At 31.2% G+C, this 17,018-nt stretch overlaps 1 protein-coding gene and 1 pseudogene across 1 annotated transcript; one reads left to right on the forward strand and one right to left on the reverse strand.

Annotated features, from left to right (window-relative positions):
• Positions 1-2,554: 2,554 nt before the first annotated feature.
• Positions 2,555-3,738, forward strand: LOC146899682 (toll/interleukin-1 receptor-like protein; annotated as a pseudogene).
• A 1,674-nt stretch (positions 3,739-5,412) lies between these two features.
• Positions 5,413-8,511, reverse strand: LOC146899683 (putative LRR receptor-like serine/threonine-protein kinase At3g47570). The gene is made up of 2 exons (XM_085737587.1): positions 6,068-8,511; positions 5,413-5,949 (listed from the first exon to the last, which is right to left on the reverse strand). The coding sequence occupies exons 1-2, from the start codon at positions 7,953-7,955 to the stop codon at positions 5,597-5,599; spliced, it is 2,241 nt and encodes a 746-aa protein (XP_085593713.1). The 5' UTR covers positions 7,956-8,511; the 3' UTR covers positions 5,413-5,596.
• Positions 8,512-17,018: the final 8,507 nt, after the last annotated feature.

A 17,018-nucleotide genomic window follows, 5' to 3' on the forward strand; every position in this document is an offset into this window, starting at 1 on the left:
GTTTGATCCCTTAAACGGGTACGTAGGCAAGGAACAAAATTCCTTCAATTCAAATAAAATAAAAATCCAAAAACATTCTTCTCCCTCCAATTCTTCATTTAGCAAACTTTAGGTTTAAATAAACATTTTCAAATAGCATTTAAAAATAAAGCGCGCGCGTAGAAATTAAAGACGGTTCCTATAGGATACTATAGTCGTTATGGGTGCCTAACACCTTCCCGTAGCGAAAACAACTCCCGGACCTCGATTCTCAAGGGTTTTGCTTACTTTTTTCCCTTCCCAAGAAAAAATAAGATATCACCGGTTAAAAAGGTTCAAACGTAATCAATGTTTGACACCCGAAAACCAAGATAAAACAGGCCTTCATAGCAGGACCCTTAGATCTCCCCTATGAATGGTCTGCAACTATTTTTGATAGCCCTTTTACATCCATCAAAGCACACATAAAATCTAGAAAATCTGGGTTGTAACCCTGTTCCAGGCCTGTCCAATTCGAGCTTATCATTTTCATGTTCACTATCAGATGCACTGTCAAGCGAGTCAGTTGTATATTCCTCCTCCAACTTATTCATTTCAACAATTTCAGATGGAATTACATGTTGCACATTCTCCTCATCAGCTCCTGCAATTTCAGATGGAATTAGAGACTGCACCATCATCAAAAGTGACCTTTAAACAGGACCACTTCTACGATATCCAACCTTCGATCCGACGATACACGTGCAAACAGATGTCTTCAAACACTTCGATCTAGGGTGGAGAATGGAATATTGGATGATTTTGTTGTTGACTTAGCGTTGTTGCAGATGAGAGTGAACAAGACTCGTTTCTAAATCAGATTTAGGGTTTTCTGCTTTCACCCACAATTTATATCAAACATTTTTTTAATAAAAAACACATTTTTTTATTAAAAACGAAAATGAAAAAAAAATCGAAAAATCTGATATTTTTTTTTATTTTACTGAATGCTGATGTGGCATGCTTATATGGCGTCCACGTCATTTAAAAATCCACGTGTCACAGCCAAGTGGCATTCCATTAGTCAACAGTTAGTTGACTTAACGGGAGGGACGAAAACGGTGACTGGAAAATTAAGTAGGGACGAAAACGGTGGATTTTTTTTTATAGGGGCGAAAACCAAAATTCGCTAATTTTATGAGGGTGAAAAACATATTTTACCCTTAATATTATCTCACTTCTTCTCTGAACTTTATTCCTTTTTAATAAGAAACTATAAATAAAAAAAGCTGCAATTTTTATCCTTCTCAGATTTCATTTCTGAAACCCATTTTTGGGATCAAAAATTCAGTCGAGGAAGAAGAAAAAATCATAAAGCTTTAAAGGTCTGTTTCTCTTGAATTTATTTTATGGGTTTATGTCACCATGGTTGATGCCCCTGTCAATGGCGAAATTTGTGGTGGAAGTTTGAGATAAAGATGAAGAAATAAAGAGAAAGTCAAATAACCATTTTTCTGGGAATGAAAGAACCCATTTTTTTCTCCAAATTAAAGAACCCGTTTTTTGTTTTTATATTAACAATCCATTTTTAACATGTAAACAAAGAAGTATGTATTTGACTTGTTGAAGTCTAATAGTTTCATTTGATCAGAAGAGTTTTATGCATAATTAGAAGTGGGTTCAGTTGGAATTTGAAATTTGCTGAAAATTAAAAGAAAATTTTCATCTTGGGCGTGAGTTAACTTTGAATGGAACATTCCTAGCTTCTTGATGATTAAGAATCCCAAAATTGCACTTGAAATCAATAGTATCACTCTTGATGGAGCCCATACCTGACAAGCTGCAATGGGCACACTTACTAGATGGTAATCTCTCTAGAATTTACTTGTCTCTATGGTGTTGCATATCATTTTCGGGTGGGCCACTGCACCACTTTACAAGAATTTAGATCAATCGAAACCTAAAACCGATATAAAATTGTGTAAAATCTCGCAAAAAAAATCTATGGTCCTTAATTTTTTAATTTTCCCGGGTGGACCGTGGCACACCCCAGCCCATGAACGGCTCCGCCACTGCCTAAAACCTTTGCTTGGCCCTTAGGCCGGCCCTGCTCATAGCAAGCCTTTGAGCCCTTTGCAGGATTTGGAGGTCATTTGGTACCCTCCCACCGTGGATTTGATCAAAGTTAACGTAGATAGCAAGCCTTTGAGCCCTTTGCAGGATTTGGAGGTCATTTGGTACCCTCCCACCGTGGATTTGATCAAAGTTAACGTGGATAGCATGCCTTTGAGCCCTTTGCAAGAACACTCTTTCCGTTGAAAAAAGAAAAAGAAGCTGCAGACACTCTTTCAGTTATTCAAAGAGAACATCGTTGAAAACTTGAAATAAAACTCAAATTCATGTTAGACATCTCCAATTTTTTATATTAAGTTTCTACTGGTTAAAATTAATATCTTTTTGTAAAATATTTTTAGACCCTCCCTTTTTGTTTTACTAAATAAATATATATTCTGAACTTAGAAACTAACCCAATATTTTAAACTCCTTTTGATCCTCAATTCACTCTTTCTTTAATTCCTACATACATTAATAGCCAATGAAGCTGCATAGATCGAGCGTCGATCTATATAAAAAGGGAAGTTCTCAAGTATATTAGATAACAAGAGAGGAAAAATTTCTATATCCAAACAACTCTCGTAAGCTATAGCAAATACTAAATGTCAAAATCATCTTCCTCCTAAACAAACACATGAGGTACTCCTTAGCTTCAGAGGCGAGGATACTCGTAAAACATTTACAAGCCATCTCAATAGTGCATTAAGAAGGTTAGATATCAAGACTTACATAGATGACAATTTAGAAAGAGGGGATGAAATATCACAAGCGCTTCTGAAGGCGATCGATGAAGCAAAACTTTCTGTGACTGTTTTTTCAAAAAACTATGCAACTTGAAAATGGTGTTTGGGTGAAGTTGTGAAAATACTCGAGTGTAGAAAAAACAAAGGGCGGATTATATTGCCAGTTTTCTATGAAGTCGATCCTTTCCATGTTTGACACCAATTAGGAAGTTATGCTGAGGCATTTGTTAAACAAGAGCAGCGTTTTGCAACTAGAATGAATATTGTGCAAAAATGGAGGGATGCTTTGGGAGAAGCAGCAACCATTCTGGGTGGGATTGCTCCATCAACAAGTAATTTTTTATTATGTGCATGTTATTTGATTAACTATTGGAAAAATAAGATTTTTAAAAAATGAAGCATGTCTATATTTTTCCATGTTTGTACAAACAGAACAGAAGCTGAACTTGTTGAGGAAATTGCAATGGATGTGCTGCAAAAGCTGAATCGTGTTTATGTTGGTGACTTGGATCATCAAATTACTAAATTAGAGCAACTTGCACAACTTCGGCTTCAATATTATAAAAGCATAGATACTTATGAAAATCAAGTAAGTTACGAGGCAACGGTTGAACGCATAACAGAACTTAAGATGAAGCGAAGTGTCCGCATGCTTCGTTTGACACGTGAGATGCCTTCATACATGAAGGATTCAGAAGCTTATGAAAAACTATTTTAGTTGCATTATAAATGTGCTTCTTCTTTTACATGTTTATCACTGTATGTGCTACAAAACTTTTTTTGTTTTTTTTTTTTGAAAGAATGCGTTACAAAACTTTAATCAGCACAAAGTTTAGCGCATGTAGTTGGAGCACAATGCGTGTAACTGTGAGTTTAGTAAACTCAAGGATATCAAAATAAAGATTCTTAGATAGCATTAAACAACAAGTAAACTCTTCAATTTTTCTTGAGGCATACTATACGTTTGTCTGTTGCTACAAAACAAAGTTAAGAGCTCATGCATTGATCGTGCAACAGAGTCCCATATAAATCCAACATTGTCCCTAGGCCCTAGCCATGGAATAAGTAAATATCTATTAAAACTAAGGTTTTTGAGAACTGTCTGAGAACAAATTCAGTGTTAGAAAGAATCTCAACATAGAGTTTAGAAAGAAATTCGTGTTCTTAATCCATCAAACTACTGGTACCATAGTAACCGTCATCCTGAAGACAATGTTTACAACAATTCAGAGACATGTTGGTACTGGTAGAAAGAAAATATAGTGCACAACGACAATGGAGGTGCTAAGTATAGCTCTCCATTTTGTGAGGTCAATCGACACAGACACGAACACCTGACGCGATACTACATGTTGACATTTGAGAAAATGAATTAATTGAATATGATCACCAATGTCAATAATGTTGACAACGAATACACCAATGATCAGAAGTGTTGTCCTTCAAAATAAATAAAGAAGCATATGACAGTACATTCTTTACAAGAATTTTACCCCTTAAAATATACATAAGACACCTAAGAAAATCCCTTATAATATACATAGGAAGACATTGTATTTTAATGTGTAAGGATCTTCTACAACAACTCCTGCGCACAGTCCAAGCCACTCATATGAGGAATTGTTTAATGCAAAATCCAGTATTCTTATAACCAAGAATAAAAATAAATCCTTTGTCTCATCTTACTATAGTTCTTACCTCTTAAATAGTAACTTATACTGTTCTTGTCTCTCAAACAGATTTTAAGATAAATTCTCAGCCAAAACTGAAAAATCAGTAATTATGCAGAAACTAGAATCATCCAAAGGTGAATGGACCACCATGTATTTGAAATTTAGGTTTTCTTTGTACATTTCTTTGTGAATTTTTGTAAAAAGATGTCAGAGACAAAGGCAGCAACAACAATGCATGATATATCATCTTAGAGTTTAATTACTAGAAGCAATTGTTTTTTTCTAACATCAATTTTGCTTGTTGATTTTGGGAAAACAATGTATGATATATAATCTGAAAGTTCATATTCATCTTCATATATTTCCTTGTATTGTGCTCTTATTGACTCGTATGCTCTTTGGCCTTTAATATGTCTATGACCATCTTCATCATCATTCAATTATTAACATCACATCTTGAAAATTATATTAGAGACATTTGAGAAACTTGGTAAGAAAGGAAATATCATCTCAGTTTTTGTCTAAGTCTCCGTTCCTTAGGCTTCTTAATATACTTCAACAACCTTGAGCTTAAAGTACAAATCAAATTTGATTATACATGTATCCACAATGATAACAAACATGTCCAACTATATTTTTCTGCACAATTATGTAGCAACCTAGTAAGTAGAACCCACCTGCTATGACATAAAAGATAGAAATATTAAACCAAAAACTGATTAGAAAGTTCAGTAATAGAAGATCTTTTCTTCCCATTCTTACACAATGAGTCAAGACCCTCACTACTCTCCTCCAAAGACTGCACCATTAATAGACTTCAAATTAAATTAAAAATAATAATAATAATTGAGAGGGGGATACAACATAAATGGATACAGTACACACGATTTACATGTTTATGTGATGATCCTTATTCAGTAGTCGATTTCTTTAAAAGCAAAAGGAAATATATTAAGAAAATAATGTACTTCAATCTCATACAACAATGAAGACAGTTGAAAGGAAAAACCAGAAGTAGCAAGACATCAATCCAAAAACAATATTGAAAACATCAAACACAAACATTACAAAAGGAAAAAAATTACATCAGTTTACAAATGAAAATAACTAGACTGTGTTTGCGCCAACAACCAAAGTCTTGATTTTGATTAGCGTCGCAACAACATCTGCCATATTGATTCTTGCTTCAGGTGAATCTTCACAACAACTCAGGGCCAAACTAAAAATAGATGACATGTGAGTCGATATATCATCAATTTGGTCCCCAATTTGTTGGACTAAATTTGAATCCATGACCTCCATAATTGAATTAGGCAATGATCCACTGATCCATGTCTTCAAGCTTAGTTCTGCAACAAACATATCATCTGTTGGCTTTCTTCTTGTGAAGATTTCCATTAGCATGATCCCATAGCTGTACACATCTCCTTTGACCGAAACAATTCCCTTAGATCCATACTCTGCATGTTAATATTTATTTATTACTATTTATCAAATATTCTTAAATGTAATAAAATAGATTTGTTAGGACTCAAAACATAAAAATAAAATGTCAAGAAGTTAATGAGAAGTAATGACCTGGTGCAAGGTATCCAATAGTAGCTAAAGTCTGTGTATGAGTTTTAGATTGTCCTTCATCCATGAGCTTGGCAATACCAAAATCGCTAACATGTGCAACCATGTTTTCATCCAACAAGACATTAGAAGGCTTTAGATCACAATGAACCACAGGTATTGAAGAACCATGATGGAGATATTCCAATGCAGATGCAACATCTATAATTATATTTAACCTTTGCAAGAAACTTAGACAATAGTTATTTGAATATAACCATTTGTCTACACTTCCATTTGGCATGAACTCCATCACCAATGCTTTGAAATCAAGATTTGAGCAACTGCTGATAATCTTTACCAGATTTCGATGTCGTAGATTTCTCATTGCATTGCATTCTGCATCAAAGCTCCTTGATTTTGCCTCTGATTGCAAATCAATTACTTTGACTGCAATCATCTCACCATCAGGAAGCATCCCCTGATACACAGAGCCAAATCCTCCACTTCCAAGTAATTTACTCTCATTGAATCCATTAGTTGCTTGCAAAAGTTCATAATAGGATATTCTTCTTGGAGCTCCCAAAGTTGACAAACCCCTTTCAAGAGTATTTTCATTCTTTCTCCTTTTATTATGCTTTAAAGCTATGATGCAAGCAACAACCAAAATGGCTGACACAACTATGGGAAGTATGCATTTCAATATAAGCTTTTTTTCCATTGACCATTTCTTAACTTGCTTACCACAAGTAGGTACTTGAAGGCGAGGATCGCCGCAAAGTGCATCATTATGCATAAATGATTGAGCTGTGAAATTTTTGAAATGTCCACGGTCAGGAATCTCTCCTTGTAATCTATTATATGAGAAGTTGATGTTTTGAAGATACACAAGTGATTCTAAGGATTTTGGAATAACACCAGTTAACATATTTTGGGACAAGTCCAAGGAGATCAAGCTTATCATTTGACCAAGTGATTTGGGAATTGATCCATTCAGTTTATTATCTGCTAAGGAGAGATTCTGCAATGTTTGTAAGGAACTGATGGTTGTTGGAATGTTGCTTGAAATCTGATTTCTTGATAGGTCTAATAGTATAATTGCTCTCAAATTCCCAATCTCAGGTGGAAGATTACCAATGAAGGCATTAGAGGACAAATCTACCTCTAAGATATCTATGACACTCCAAAGAGAGGAAGGTATCTTAGAGTTCAGACTGTTAGATTCTATGTATAACCTTATAATAGAAGTCATATTTCCCAAACATGTTGGTAAAACTCCGGAGAGCTTATTATTGTTTAGATACAACTCACCCAAACTCTTCATTTCACAAAACTCTTCAATAAATGATCCTTGTAGTCCATTGTAGCTAAGACTCAAATGCTGAAGTTTCTGTAACCCTTTGACTGAACGAGGTATTGGTCCATTTATATTATTGTCGTACATAGAAAGGAATAGCAAGTTGCTCATGTTTCCAACTTCTACGGGAATATTACCCTCAATTCCACATGATTGTGCCCTGATGTATTCTGAAGTTATGTTTCCAATTGATTTGGGAAGATTGGGTATATGATTCCCTGATAAGTCTAGATATTTCAAATATCTACAATTTGTTAAGGAAGTAAAGAATTGACGAGAGTCTTCTATTGTCAAATTGTTGACATGTGCGTAAAATGATTTGAGGAACCTTAAATCTCCAAAAGCAATATTGGGTAGAGTTCCACTGAATGCGTTATTAAATATTTGAAATTCACTGAGCTTAGAAGCATTGAATATAGTGTTTGGAATATTTCCAACAAAATTGTTATCATTCAAGTATAGATATTGCAGACTAGGAAGGCTATATCCCGTATTTGATGGAATTGTACCTGAGAGGCTATTCTGATCAACCCCCAAATATGTGAGTGATGACATGTTGAAGATTTTGGAAGGAATAGATCCACTTAAGCTATTGTTTGACAATGTTAGCTCCTCAAGTTTATCAAGATAGCCAATCTCCTAGGGAATCGTACCTGAAAATGGATAAGAAACAATGTTATTAAGATGGTATTTCATGGTTATTGCTCGAATAATGATACTTCATCTTGTATATGGGTAATGTTTTGGGAACACAAAAAGGGACAATAAACTATCCGACCACTTTTTTCCTTTTTTTTTTTTTTTTTGCTTGCAGAGCTAACATATACTTCATGTCATGTGATAAATAGGATTGAACAATATTTGACATTTTTAGAAAATAAAAAAGAAATTAAATTTAAAGATAAAATAAAAAGGTAAAAAGCAAAATACAAAAAAAAAAATACAACAAATTTGTCTTTTGTGGAATATCACGAATGCTTTTCAACCGTTGGATATTTATTTTTATGTTGGACGATGTTTGGTTTTCATGTGCTTTGGTTTAGCTATCTATTCGTGTGTTTACAGTTGGCAATATACAAAAATCCACATAAAGAAATATTAGAATAAAAAACTTAAAGTTTAAACATTATCATTAAGGGTGTAACGGTTTGGTTTGGATCGGCTTTCAGTCAAAAAAATGTCCAAACTGATGAAATCTTCATCGGTTTGGTTCGGTTTTCACTCTTTTTTTAAAAAGGAACCAAACAAATCGGTTTGGATCGGTTCGGTTGATCGGTTTATTTGAAAATACAATTAAAAAAATTCATATTCTCACAAAGTGTCATACTAAAATATTTCATGGAATTTGTATTTCAAAGGCATAGAAAACAATATATTTTCAAAAGTTTGAAGGCATAAACATGATAAAATAAACGAACATATGAATGATCTCAGCGGTGATGAGGAACGTTGGGATAGGTCATAGGCGTGGTTGATGGCTGGGGTTCCTATTTTAGTAGAAATGAAATCGAGTCTGAGTGATGAGATGAGATGATGATGGGAGAAAGTGAATGGATTAAGTAGTACTTTATGCTGGGCTTTAATTTTGGGCATACTCATAAGTGTGTGTGAAGAGGGATAATAATAGTAAAATGGGGAGTGAGGTTAGCATCGGTTCGATTCATCGGTTTCTTGGATCTCAAAATGAAAAACTGAGAACCAAACCAAACAAGATCGGTTTAGATTGGTTCGATTCAGTTTTGAACCGAACCAGACAAGGTCGGTTCAGTTTGGACTTTCAGTTTCATTGGTTTTGTCCAAACCACTTACACTAATATTAATAAAAAATTATATTTAAGATATAAATTAAAACTTTGTCGAATATGTATTTGTCAAAAAAGGTCTAGAGGTGAACCCTTACTATATTTAGTAAAATAGTTAATTTTACACCAACAACAACAATAATTGGAAGTCACCATTTTATTAAAATTTATTCAAATTATATATATGAGAATCTCAACCATTATATCTTGTCAATATAATGGCTTACAATGTTGCATCTGCCAAACTTTAAAAATCATATATGAGTGTGAGTTTGTGTGTCTTTTTATAATGCCTTTTTAATGTACAATGATAGGAATACTTGATAACCATTTTATCAAAAATAGATAATTGAAATTAAAAAGCCTCATTTAATTTGTCAAAAAAAAAAAAACCTCATTTAAAAAACACATGTACCTATCTATCTATATTCTATAATTCTTATAAATTGCTTTTTTTCCTCTTCTCCGATTCACCATCTCTCGTATCGTTCATCTTTGTGATTTCATAGAAACATTCCGATTAAAAACAACTACTCTTCATAATAAAAATAAAAATAAATAACATATGCCTCGTTTACTTTTAAGAAATTTCAACCTCTCTCTATTGTCTAATATGATTTTTTTTAATCGAATAGATATCTTCATCAATGTGATTACTTGTTATCTCCTTAATGTTCTGGATCTTCTTCACACTATTTGGAATTGAATCCCTAAACCCACCACCACTCATCTCTGAAATACAAAAGTCGCAAACTTTGAGAGTAAAACATGGTGGTCGATGAATAAAATAGGCTCAATGATTAAATGCTCGGTGATAATAGCAAACACAAAAATGGTTATAAGAAGATCAATGGATTATCTTCGGAAAATCCAGATTAAAGTGTTTTGTGAAAATTGGTAGTAGATTATTGTGGTTGAAGAAGATGAAAACGTAAATGGGTTTATGAGAATCTATATAATATAAATTTACGGCCGATTCCATAGCCCTTTATGGAAATGTTTTTTCTCTTCCTATTCTTATGACACGTGGCATTCTCAAATACTCTCACCACATTCATCCTCACAAAATACTCTCACCACATTCATCCTCACAAATTTGTATTTAATGTTTATGTATAAAAGGAAGTTTTACAATTTCAAATTCTAATATTTGAAATTAAATTAGAAATCAAACATTTCGTATTCAAAAAATACAAACCTTAATAAAATATGCTTTTTTTTTAATAATCAAATAATTTAAATTAAAATATTTGAATTCAGATATTAAAATAAAACAAGTAATATCTAATTAGAATACGATTAATGGAATAATTATTTAAATATCAAAGAGATCAAATAATTGATATATGTCAAATGATAAAAATATGATTTGATTTGTCAAAAAAAAATATGATTTGATAAAAGTGTAACTTTTTAAAATAATTTAATTAGATTCGGTAGTAACCATTAATTTTTTATATAATTTAAGTTTATATTCTTTTGATTCTATTTTCAAAATATATATTGTATAATTTAAGTTTATATTCTTTTGTTTCTATTTTCAAAATATATATTGTATAGTAACATAGTAAGAATAACGTATAATAGTGGTTATTAAAAAAAACCAAATAATGTTAGATAAATTATTTTTTTGACATATATTGTATAGTAACATAGTAAGAATAACGTATAATAGTGGTTATTAAAAAAAACCAAATAATGTTAGATAAATTATTTTTTTGACAAATGATGTGAAACAAAATCAGAATTGATTTCAGTTGATTGTATTTGATGGACTTGCTAAAATAAACGTTAAACCTTCCCTAAAAAAATAAACCTTAAACCAAAATAAAAAATGGGAATTGGATATATTTAATTGGAGTTAGAAACATATCATTAGTGATAAATGAATGAAATAATGTTCAATAATAAGTATAACTCCTAATATAACAAATCAACAAATTGACTCCTTATATTTTTTATTTGACATGTCAAACTGATTTTCTTTTTGAGTGAAACCGATTAAACTAATTAGATGACATTAAATTAATAGTCCTATTGATTTTTTTTTCCAGCATTTGTTTGCATTATAAAATGGTAAACATGATTTTTTTTTTCGAATGCAGTATATAATGATCTTGCCTCTCAATTTGACCTGCAATCACATAAAATCACATAAACATGGATTTGTAGCTTTTTTATTTGACCCAAATAAATACAGGTTATTGGAATTTATTGGTATTAAAATCAGATTAAAACTTTCTAAACTAAACAACCTATTGAGCAACTTTCTATGCGATCCGAACAAAAAAAAAAACATTACGACCTATTGATTTTCTATTTTCAACTACAAACATATTGATAATAAACTTTTTTCAAAACAAAAAAAAATATTATTATATATTGCTTAATAGTTAAGATATGAGCTTGCATTTGATTGGTCAAATTGAATGTGGTTATTTCTATTTTTTTTTGTTACATTGCAAGGCTTTAACCAAACAAAAAAATAATAATATATTTTGCTTAATAGCTAAGATATGAGCTCAAATTAAATGTTGTTGTTTTACGAAATTGTCCTGAAAAATCCACCATAAATTAGACCTGTTAGCCAGCAGTTTGTTCACATTACAACTCCAATTCTGCAGTTGCCTTCATTTCTGTTTTGTTTCTTTTTCTTTATGTCATCTTCGTATCTCTCTCCAATCCGAATGGCTCCAAAGATTGACTTTGTTTCTGATATATCCCCTTCTTTGTGTCATTTTCTATAGAAATCTCTTATCTTTTTTAATATTCATTATATTTTTTTATTTACATTTATTATTATTGTTAAGTCTTAAGGATTTGGAATTATTTATTTTAATCACAAGAGCTTGAACAAAATTTGATATTTTGAATGCGTGTATTTTGATTTATTTTAGGTGGACATGAGCGGTGGTGCGTGGATTCAAGATATCAAAGTTCATTCTAATTGGATATAGAGGAAACAATATAAATGACTTGCAATATCTAGATTGAAGAATGAACGTCATTGAAAATCACTCCATTGTATTTTATATTTTTCTTTTAAAAAAACGTCTCTTTAGGCAGAGATTCAACATGTTCTATATTGAATAAAAGATTATTATAGTGATATCATTTGATTATGGTAATCACAGATTATTGTATATGATTCCAAATTTACTTTCTTTTTGTTGCCTACATTTGTTACTTTTTTTTCCTTTCTAAAATTAATTTCGTTTTTCAATTAGAAATTTAGATATGGCATAGAGAATCAAGGATGGGTTTGTCATGGTCATGATGAAACAGGGTCGTATGTCTATTTTTTTTTTTTTATATTTATCAAATAGCCTTTAAAACAATTTGGAATAAACGTGTAACAATATTAAAAAACACATGTGATGTCTATTTTTTTTGTAAATATCTATTACAATTTTGTCTCTTTTTTTAATCGCGCTATGACTTTTCATGTATTTTTTTTTGACAAAGTCATTTCTTTTCTTTAGTATCATGCAATAAATACGACCTTCTATTTGGTTAAAAAATAATGTGTGTAAATGTTAGATATAAGATCATCAATATTCATCTTTCAAGAAAAAAGATCATCAATATTCAATAACAGAAAAAAAAATCATGGATTTGAATTTGTATAATTTTGATTCTAATATATAAATTGATGAATATTAATTGACAATTATTTTCATTAGTTGCCGCATTCATATTAATTTAATTTATGAAAAAGCAATCATTTCAAAATATAAATTTAAAATTTTTAAATCAATTTATAATTAAAATCTAATTTTTTTATCAAAATACAATAAAAATACGAAATACATATAAAAATTAAAAAATACAATCAAAATATATAAAAAAAAATGAACAAAATTACTTTATTGTTGATAAAATAAGTTTGATCAAATTTTTACAATTCTTGCCTACATTAAGAGCATTTAATTGATTTAAATCGAATTGGTTTATATTTTATGAGATTCTTAATTTTCTTATCTTTTTTTTGAAATGCATTAATATCCTTAAATTGATTCCGATTTTAAGAGATTCTTAAATTTCCTAAAAAGTTTGTATATTAATTTATTGGTTTCCTATACAAGTTTACGCATTAGTTAAATAGAAATAGAATAGATACAAAATAAATATATTAAAATAACTTAGAAAAAGGTTAAAATCTTAAAGATTAAGGAATATTGGTGAAATAGTCAATTATCTTTAATGATGTATACCTATTGTTACAAGTGAAGTTTTAATTTCATTTGAGTCAGATAATTTTAATGGCGTATATGATTAATTAACTGTTGTTACAGCGGCAATTTTAATTTACACTTGATTGATGCAATCATAACATTCAAGAAGGAAATCAAAGATCAATTGAGTCAAATAAACCATGCTTCATGGGAGATATTTTGTATTTAATGTAAATGAAAAACGAAATATGTTTCTCCAATCATCTAATGTATATCATCAGGTGAAAAATTGGAATCCGATGAAAAAAAGATCCTATCTCAACAATCACCAAATATATTTATCTAATGATTATAATTGCAACTACTTTGTTTTTTTTTTTTTTGACAGAATTGCAACTACTTTGTTGGTTAGTTAATCAATTTTTTTTTTGTGTGTGTAAAATGTACATATTTTATATACCAATTTTCTTTTTCACTTTGAATCTTTGTTATTTTTAACTAAATTCCATTGATTTACTTGAATCATGTGTTTGCAGAAGGATATTTCGAGATGGTAGAATGTATTTTTTTTTAAATATAACAAACATGTTCTCAATATTTCTCTAATGTTTTTAATTCATTTTGTTATTATGATATGATGCTATAAATATGTTATAAAATATGTAAACACTTTCAATTTATTATATTAAAATTTAAATCGACACATGTACAATGTGAAGTTAGAGGTATTATTTCTTCAAGGTTTTTAATTCTTAGAATGCAACTTTTGTCATATATGACATGTCATGAAATATTTTTTCAAAAACCTTGTGCTGAGATGGTTCGTTCCAACGGAATGGTAATGACTTGAAGTAACATATAATCAACTATTGTAATTTTTTATCCAACTCTATGAGGTTGACTTCTATTATAGGTTGAATATATAATATTTGATTTTTTTATGCAGATGTTGATAGGATTGACCACGTATCTGTTGAGTTTTACAATACGATACATAAGACTCTTCTTTGCAAATTGGATGAGTTGTCTGATGGTACACTTTATCCAAGATTGGCTGATGTTGTTTCTTTGTATATGATGCATGGGTCATGTGGTTATGCTAGACATAAATCTCCTCGCATGAAAGATGGCAGATTTTCAAAATATTATCCTAAGAGATTTCAAGAAACTGCCACGATAGATGAAGATGGTTAACCTAAATATAAGTATCACGATTTTGGGATAATATTAAGAAACTGATTGTCAAGTTAGATAGTCGTAACAAGTCTAACTCCATTAAGTACCTTTTTAATTATGATTATGTAAGAATGCCATCTTAACATGGAATATCGTAACAAGTCTAACTCCATTAAGTACCTTTTTAATTATGTGAACTAAGGTCCTGATAAGGCAACAATAAAGATGCAAGTTGATGGTGAAAATCATGACAAATTTAAGCCAGTGGATGAAATAAATCAGTGCTATGATAGTTGATATATTTCACTCTACGAGGCTATTTGAAGAATATTTTCTTTTGATATGCACCAAAAATGGAATATTGTCCTTAAGTCGACAAATTTGCATAATGAACGGTGTTTTTCATTTGGAGATAATCGCGACATTAAGTTAATTATGGGGTATAATGAACAAGCATCCATTAGGTTTCCTATTTGGTTTCGTGGAAATTGTCAATATGAATAGGGTCGAGACCTAATATATGTTGAATTTCCAACGAGATTTATAGATATTAAGGACAATAAACAATGACATCCATGTAAAAATATTGTATTGCAAGACTTGGTTATACGCTCACATGTGTAAGTGAACTATACTACATGAGGATACTATTAATCATTCAAAAAGGTTGCATGAAATAAAAATGCATAAAAATAGTTGATGGTCCTACACATGACACCTTCCCAGAAACATATTATGCTTTGAGATTACTTGAAGATGGTAAAGTGTTTATATATTGAATTACAGAATCAAGTGTTTTGGGTTTGGATCAACAATTGTGTACGTTATTTTTGACTCTGTTAACTTTGAGCATAATGACACACATTAGTGTTGCATGGGATGCAACGTGGCAACTATTGTTAGATGATATTCCATACGAATAGAGGAAGCAACACTAATGTTGTATGGGATGCCACATGACAACTATTGTTATACGAGAAAAAGGATAGTCCTAGGGAAAAACAACTTTGTCACATGACAACTATTGTTATACGAGAAAAAGGATAGTCCTTTTTCAAGTTTACATGATGTTGCTCTATCATGATTGAGATTAAGAAGTCATCAATGTTAACCATGAAAAAGGATAGTCCTAGGGAAAAACTACTTTGTCAATTAAACTTATTAATTGGGATGATGCATCAATGATGCACCGCTGTTATTTTTGAGTAGTTGGCCATGGAGTACATAACATCATGTAAAAAATAGATCATCACAATAAGTATCAGCAGTTTGGTGGAATCATAATAGTTTTAGGTGGCGATTTCGGACAGACATTGCCTGTAATCAGGAAAAGATCGTGACATGATATTGTTGTTTCTTCAATTAATTCACCCATTCTATATGAAAACTGCATTATGTCGAGACTTACTGTGAATATGAGTTTGGGGGCATATATTGTATTAGCAGAGCACGAAGAAATTGTAAAGTTTGGAAAATGGATACTTTCAATTAAAGGCGGTGACAACAATGCAAATGAAAATGGTGAAAGAAAGATAGACATTTTTTAACCTCATAGATTTTGCATATTTTTTTTGTTACATATTAGTTTTTGTGAGTTGAGCTCTTGAGGCTCTTATGGGTCAAGACACACCTCAAGGATCAGCGCTTACAAAGTTACTTACAATCACTCATAAAAGAGGTTCTCGCATTGACAACATGAGTTGAACCCACGACCTTGCAAGTGATTCAACTACTTACTAAATGAGGCAACTTTCAATGACATACGTTAATACAATTATATAATACTTCCTTTTACAAAAAATAGACAATATTACAATTAACTTTATAATTTATACAAACTTCACTTTAAATTTATGCTGACTTATATGACAAATAACTTAAATGTACACTAATTTTGCTCGAGAGATATTTTTTTGTGTCATTTACTTTTCAAATTTATTTAAAATAATATTTCTGTTATTAAAATTTTATCGCTACGCTAATTTCCCATGCTTAGCATGGGTATCATACTAGGGGGAAAAACTTAGCACAGGGAAAACACTATGCTAATTTCCCATGTTAACGAATATATTATGTCACTAATTCTAGGTGAAGAGAAAGAGTATTTAAGCTCTGATTCTGTTTGTCGATCAGGCGAAAATTCTGATGTCTAGAGCGAGTGGTTCACAACGGAATTACTTAACGTATTAAGAGCTCTGGAATTCCAAATCGCCGGTTGAAATTAAGGGTAGGATGTCCAGTTATGCTGATGAGAAACATCAATCAGGCCAATGGACTGTGTTATGGTACGAGGCTGACAGTTACAAATCTGGGGAAGAGCACGATAGTTGCTACCGTAATTACAGGAAAAAGGGCAGGTACCAGGGTATTCATTCCCATGATGAATCTTATTCTGAGTGATCCAGGACTACCCTTCAAATTCAGGTGCAAGCAATTTCCATTGACGCTTTGTTTTGCAATGACAA

The sequence above is a fragment of the Medicago sativa genome, chromosome 8 (genome assembly GCF_051527215.1).
Source record: "Medicago sativa cultivar Bolivia chromosome 8, Bolivia_mono, whole genome shotgun sequence".
In the NCBI taxonomy this organism is placed as follows: domain Eukaryota; kingdom Viridiplantae; phylum Streptophyta; class Magnoliopsida; order Fabales; family Fabaceae; genus Medicago; species Medicago sativa.